Below are 7,311 nucleotides of genomic sequence, written 5' to 3'. Positions count from 1 at the left end.
GACTACCCTGGCAATGAGAGACCTTTAATTTGACACAATCTGCTTCCAATGAACCCATCTTACCTATTAATTTTCACTTTATCTTGCCTGCGCTTATGATTATTGCACCCAATTATGTCTTCCTTATCCCCTGAGCAGTCATCTGCAGCAAAGCCAAGGGAGTGTGATCCTTTTCCCCTTGCCCCAAAGCTACTCTGCAGCACAGAATCAGGCCCATCAACTCTTTCATTAATTCCTCTACAAAATGCCCCAGCAGTGCAGTTAAATTTGTGGGCGTGCAGTCCCCAGGGTCTCATTTCTTCCTGTTGTGCTGCAGCTCATTTTTTTTACCGACTGCTCTGGGACTTTTCCTGCACTCCATGAATTTTCTGAAAGAATTGTCAAATATTCAGCTGTTTCACTCTCAGATGTGTTTTCCTGGGCCATGTAGTTTTGACCAAGAGTGAGTCCCCTAGGTAGTTATTCCTCACCCCCTTTCCATCCTGAGACTGCCTTGAGATCCATCATCAACTATGATTGCATCGAGCACCCTGTCACTCTCTTTCCTTTCAGTGGCAACTGAAGCAGTAACTACTAACACTGCAGCCTCCTTTTATCATTGCCTATGATATGTTCCGGGCTCCCTCTCCCACGTATGTAGGTGACCTAGCAATGCACTTTCCTTTGTCATCCTCCAGCTTCTTATGTATTTCTGAACCAACTTACTTATTCCCTGCGCTAACGCCCCATCGTTTTGTGCCTTTGCATCCCTAACTTTGCTGCTGCACACCTTTATTCTCTGCTCTCTCTCACCACTGTGGTTTCCTTTCCTCCTCCCAACACGACAGCCTTTTTTTTCTTTTCTTTTTTTGTCAATACATTGTTTTTCTCTTCCCCACCGGTGTCAGTACTGGAAGACACTTCTGACAAAAGCGTGTTGCTCTCTCCCCAGCTGCTGACGGGGAGAGTTGTCCCCAGGGAGTCAAAAGAAACGCTGTCTCTGGTGGGTGCAACCAGCTGACTGGAAGGGGAGGGTGTCCTAGATGCTTCTGTCTCAGATGTGAAGGAGAGAAGGGAAGAGCCCAGGAGAGAAAAGAAACCACTTCAGGAAGGAGAGAGCGAATCAGTCCGGGGTATGGAGGAGACATCCCTGGTGCCTTAGAAGTGCGTTTCTCTCTCTGTGATGCTGAGCACCTCCTGGGCCGGAGGGGACCATCCCTTGCGCTTCAGTTCGGACAGACCTGCCATGTGCTTCTTTGGCTGTGGCAGATCCTCCGCTGGGGAAATCAGCTGTGTCAGCCTCTGCGGAGAGGAAGTCTCTGTTAATTAAGCTGGTAAACCGACTGACACCCAATAGCGATCCACAACCATTGCTGGGGGCAAAGGCATCTAGAGAGCTAATGCTCCCAGCTCCCCTCTCCTCTCCCGCCGAACGGCTGTGAAAGGGAGAGGAAGGAGAGCAGGCTCACTTTAACTGCTCTCGATGACAATTATTCTACCCCTGGGCTCAAACCCGGGCTGTGGACTAACAACCTGACGTACAGGGCCCCTCATAGACATGTTTCTGGGAGAAAGGATGTTAGCAATTAGCCCCACAAACATTTTCTGTGGCCATGGAAAAACCACCATAAAGCCCTTTTTTTTCCCTATGCCAGGTAGCCACGCTTCCTATTGACTTTGGTGGGAGGTGTGGAGCCTTCCAAATGGTCTGACCATCAGAAAGTGCTGGGCATCTCCTGCTATGGTCCAAAACAGGGTGGCAGGTGATACCTACCTCAGTGGCATTTCCCTGGTAAAGCAGTCCCTCTGCAGACTGGTTCCTGCCCCCAAGCCATCCCAGCTCCCCTTTTCCAGCCAGACAGATTGCAACGGTGCAGGCAGGGGTTGTGACAGGGCAGCTGCCTGTCCTTAGTTCCCCCGATCCTCTGCAACACAGAGGTACTGCAGGCTGCTCCACACACACATATGCTGGTGTTGTGTCAGCTTTGGGGAGTTTATTCTTAAAAAATGCAAAGAACTTGGAGCTCTTTGGGCAAAAGGTGCTGGCCTGCAGAGACAGCTGCTGTGAATTTCTCATCTTTCTCATCCCATTTTTGAAGCCCCTCTGGTACCACACACCTTCCTGAGCACTTGGGCTCCTCCCAAAGCCAAGTAACATGCAGTGCCTCGCAGCCACCTGCCCGGCTCCATGGGCCAGTGTATCACTTCCCTGCTGAATACCAACTTTCACAGTTACTAACTTTTTCCATCACAAGCTGTTGAGGCCAGTGCATGCTCTTCCCTTGCAGAGCACATCACAAGCAGAGCAGGCAATTCATCCGTGACTCGTTGGATTAATTTCAGTGCTTCCACTCCTTGTGAAGTGCCTGCCAGAATCCCGGATTTTGCTCATTTATTCAAAAGTCTTTGCCCCACGATTTCTGAAATTGGCCTTGGCCTGCAGCTACTCTGTGAGCAGTTCATTGCGAGTTTTCAGTCTTTGGAGCTTGAGCTGTCTTAATCAGACACATTAGGAAACAACATTTGTGTTTCTTGGTCAGTCAAGTGTAACAAGAGGAATCAGTTTGTTGCAGTGACTGATTATAATTACCAATTACAAACTTGCTTTCAGTGAATGGTTTGCAATATTCAGTTGAAAGGCACTGTTCCTGGAAGCATCTGTGTCAGGAAATTAATTCACTACATTTCTGGGGTGTGACTGGAAAAAGGGAACAAGTATATTTTGAGAAAACCTGTTTTCAAAACAGGAGCAACTATTCCTGGAGGTATCATGTGGTTAGCTTTGATTCTCCCCTGAATCAACGCAGGCGTAGCAGCCGATTCCTTCCTACATGCCTAAACCACATCCTTGGAAGTTTCTTCATACTAATATAACTGAGAAGTCCCTAGAAATTACAACTAATATAATCTAAACCAGAGCAAATAGAAAAATCCTCAGTCTGAAATTGGCCAAATCAATTCCTCGGATGTGCTGTAAAATAAGCATTAACACTACTTACAGCAACATTTCAGTCCAAAGGCTCAAAGCATTTTGCAACAGGTGAGAAATATTTCTTGTTTAGCAAGCAGGACATTCGGGCAATTACTTCAGTGACAGCTCCAAGTCCTCATTTAGGCATATGAAACCTCTGAGCTGTGGGGAGTCAGACATGTTGTCAGCCACCCAGTCAAACTCTTCAAACCGGCCACAGGAAAGGACAGATGCATTACCGCTAAATGGCCCGGAGCACACTAGAGGGCTGTAAGAGGCAGGACTCAAGGTCTGAACTTGGAGCAAATCATATCACAGCACTTTGGCACAAGATTTACCTGGAGTTCCTCATATTGGGAGCTGTACAGCTCCCAGCTGCCTCCCAACCTTGTCATCTCTCCATGGCCACCAACGGCAACCAGGAGGCCCAAGGGCCAAAGGCAGCTAAACGGGAACTATTTCATAGCATCGTGCTTCTCCTCCACCTCTCTGCCTGCACGGCTTATGCCCCTCTCACTGTGTCACTGAAGACTTTCACCACTACCATTCCTGTCTGGGCATTGCACTGTATTTTCTCTTGAGCCTGAGATGGGCATTAGCCAGCTCTGCCACAACTCCTGTCACTCCCTATTAAGTCGTATCTCCCAGCCAGAAAATAAGAGCCCCCGTGTGCACAGATTCACCTTCCTTGAGGCAATGGAGCCAACGAGGACATCCTGCACCCAGCCCATCCCTGGCTGTGTTGGCAGTGCAGGTTCCTCCTCCCCATGACCCCACAATGTGACTGTCACACCTACACCTACACCACAGCCACCAGGATGCTCCCGTCCCCTGTTCACCTGCTCCCCACCCTAACCAGCTGCAGATGAGGCTACAGTCAGTGAGGATGGGGAAGGACCAGAAGAGAAATTGTGCAGAAATTTATATGCACTGTACATCACTCAGGTCTTTCTTCATGGGTCAGGTGGGCGTCATCTCTATGACACCATCTTCCTAGACACCTTTCTTCGTAGGACTACGAAAATGTCTACAGTGAAAGAGGACAGGCTTGGGCATGGCACAGGATAGACCTTTACAGCTCTCTGAGCATGTCTTCTTTAATAGCCACATGTCATTTCTTCAGAGAAAATAACATGGTCCTGACCCAGGACTAAAAGGGGAGCAGGGGCAAGGGACAAGAAGTAAAGGCAAAAGAGATCCTGGTTTTGCACCTGGTTTGCACTGGCATTAGTCAGTAACGAAAGAGGAGGCAAAGGTGTTGGCATGCCGTCTTTACTTACATGGCCAGCAGGACCACCTGAACCATAAACCAAACCAACCAGCCTGTGGCCTCGGGTAGCCCACACTGAGGGGTTCCTCTGCCATCCAGTGGAGCCAGCGTTAGAGACGGTCTGCATATGTCTACATATTGCACTGAGCATGGTGGTGCAATGTCTCATGGTAGACATTTGATGATCACCCTGGAAGCTGTGCTGAGACTCTCCAAGCCCTCCAAATGGCCAGCAAGAGCTACGGGACATTCTGGGGAAGAGCCACTCTCACCCACCTTGCCTTCTCAGAGGAGAAATGTGCTACATACATCTTCCCTGGGGCCCTTCCCATGAGCCGTCTGGGGGAAGCAGTAACTCGCCCAGTGACCACAATTCCAGTACCTGCTTCAGGGGTCCTTTGGTTTTCAGGAGGATGAAAATGGCATAGAGAGGAATGCAGACCATGGAGGAGAGTGCCATCAGCCAGCCCACCACGTAGCCCCAGGGTGGGTACACGTAGGAATTGTTGTATTTCAAGGGTGTGTACTTGATCAGGGAAAACAGAAAGACGGCCTGAGGAGCAGAAAACACAAACATAGCCAGAGCAAAGGGAGCAGCAGAGCCGGGCAGCCTGGCCACCCTGCAAGCACCGTCTGGGTGGCAATGAGTGTGATGTCTTGCATGAGCTAGCATGGACCTTGCTAGCTGAGCGAGGCAGAGCTTGGTGCATGCTGATCACACAAGGAGTTATCTCAGAGCAAGGGCCAGGCTTCTCTGCAGTGTAAAGCCTTCAGGCTTCTTAAGGGTTCAACCTAAGCAAAGTTGGCAGCAGTTCTGAGGGTCCAGCAACATTGAGACAGCCATTTATTTATATCAAAGTCAGGAATTGTTGTTGTCCCTGGCAGAAGCCCTCCAGAAGTACTACCCAGGCACAGATGTACCCCTCTTGGGGCTTTCTAGCCACAGAGCTCTCAGATGATTTGGGCTGGATCGGGCTTGCTTTGAAAATTTCCCTGGTATTCAACTCCTGCTGGAGCCCAAGGACAAAGGACTAGAATTCTTTTGTAAGCTGTAGCTATAGATCCCATCTGTGTTCCCACTGAGGTCAAAGAAAACAACTCCTAACATCAGATGCAGGAGCAGAATTTGGCTCAGAAATCATGTAAAAGTCAGTGGAGCAAGACTGGACATAAACTCAAAACAGGCAAGAACTTGCCTGACTTAGGGTGTATTTTCTTTGAATAGTTGTCACAGAAGTCTTAAAAGAGATTTAATAACATCGAAAGCAAATGGCCATGGAAAGATATTTCTGAACCATGGGAGGTCACAGGAACACAGGCTGAAGCAAGTATTTCAGAACAGGGTAATTCTCACAGGTCTTCTATTGAAAAGTAACTTGACCAAACCTCTCCAGACTTTGAGATACAGTTCCCTTTGCCTTCACAGTATACAAGTGGCTTTTCAGGCTCAATTAATTTTCCAGGCAAAAGATAAGGAAATAAATTGCCGCCTCAGCTATGGACAAGCTTCTGCTTCCCCATAACAGTTTGAAAAACTTACAGCAGCACCTTGAAGACAAATCAATCTTTTCTACTGAGAACCGAGGGACCCAGAATAATACGCCATGTTGTCATAATTGCACTTACCAAGCACAGACCCGGGGTGAACACCAGCCAGCATATCTTGATCAAGGGCCACGGCCGGAAACCAATCATGTCCTCAATGTTGTCGTAGAAGCGGTTGGCACCTTGGCCACCAGTCAGCACAAAGACAAAGTCAGAGGTCAGATCATTGTTGTTTCCTTCAATCACTATTCACATCAGATCCCAACTTTCTTTATCCTCAGTGTTTATTCCTGGCAAAACCGTGGCTATCCTAATAATATAGCAGCAGGTAACGGGCTTTTCTGGCATTGAAGAGAGCCATCTGTGGCTAAATACAGACAGAGTTTTTTAACTTCAGCCATAAGTTATCAGAAAGCTTGACATAGAAGAAATGCCCTGTCCCTCAGACAGCAGCAGCTGTAATAAGAGGATGCAGCCCATGTGCCACTAAGAGCTGGTAAGGATTGGCACAAGGCAAGGAGGGGTGCCTGGTTTATAGGTCAGCAAGGGAAAGCTCTTGCAGGTTGAGCACATGGGATTGTGTGAGCCCAGAGTGCTAAAAGGAACAAGGAGAGTGAGGGACACAAAACAAAACCCTCTCTTTGTAACCAGATCGGCACACCAGGGAAGTCATGTCAAGAATCCCCACTGAGCTGGGCATTTCCCCTGTCATCAAGAGCCTGCTTTCCACAGAATATTTTATTTTTGGCATTAACCCAGAAGACCTGGCAATCCAAACTCTGCTGCAAACCAAATCTTCCATCTGCAAGTGCTCCTTACTGTCCACTGGGAGCTGTCCTGTGGGTGCCTGATCTTCTTCTTCCCCTCTCATTAGTTTCACTTACTAGATTATGTTGTTCACAGTATGCAAGACCCACCTGAATCTCATGGTGCACCAGAGTGGGCTATACCTCTGAAGAGCATCTAAAAGTCCTGCCACTGGCCAGACCCTATCTGGGGTCTGGCATTGGCTCTTCCCAACCCAAAGCACAAAGAAGAAATGTATGCAATGGTATACAGAGGAGAAGGCATAATGCAGATGGACTTCAGCAGACCTTGTAGTAAGCTCGAAGATGTCTTATAGCATCATAGAATCATAGAATCATTTAGGTTGGAAAAGACCTTCAAGATCAGCAAGTCCAACCGTCAACCCAACACCACCATGTCCACCACTAAACCATGTCCCTAAGCGCCTCATCTACACGTCTTTTAAATACCTCCAGGGATACTCAACCCTTATGGTTAAATACTCAACCACTTCCCTGGGCAGCCTGTTCCAATGTTTCACCACTCTTTCAGTAAAGACATTTTTCCTCACGTCCAATCTAAACCACCCCTGGCACAACTTGAGGCCATTTCCTCTCGTCCTATCGCTTGTTACTTGGGAGAAGAGACCGACACCCACCTCGCTACAACCTCCTTTCAGGTAGTTGTAGAGAGCGATGAGGTCTCCCCTCAGCCTCCTTTTCTCCAGGCTAAACAACCCCAGTTCCCTCAGCCACTCCTC

General features: G+C 48.3%; 1 protein-coding gene across 1 annotated transcript in view; it reads right to left on the bottom strand.

Moving 5' to 3' along the window:
• Nucleotides 1-1,137: 1,137 nt before the first annotated feature.
• Nucleotides 1,138-7,311, bottom strand: part of SLC6A12 (solute carrier family 6 member 12) — a 51,407-nt gene continuing 45,233 nt past the window's right edge. Inside the window, exons 14-16 of the mRNA XM_009288320.2 lie at nucleotides 5,847-5,947; nucleotides 4,603-4,773; nucleotides 1,138-1,281 (exon numbers count right to left, since the gene is read on the bottom strand). Coding sequence (XP_009286595.2) covers nucleotides 1,138-1,281; nucleotides 4,603-4,773; nucleotides 5,847-5,947 — 416 coding nt within the window. The remainder of the gene's footprint in view (nucleotides 1,282-4,602; nucleotides 4,774-5,846; nucleotides 5,948-7,311) is intronic.

Source organism: Aptenodytes forsteri, unplaced genomic scaffold, assembly GCF_000699145.1.
Source record: "Aptenodytes forsteri isolate BGI_AS27 unplaced genomic scaffold, ASM69914v1 Scaffold56, whole genome shotgun sequence".
Classification (NCBI taxonomy): domain Eukaryota; kingdom Metazoa; phylum Chordata; class Aves; order Sphenisciformes; family Spheniscidae; genus Aptenodytes; species Aptenodytes forsteri.
The sequence above is the reverse complement of the archived record's forward strand: the minus strand, read 5'-3'. Positions and strand labels throughout refer to the sequence as shown.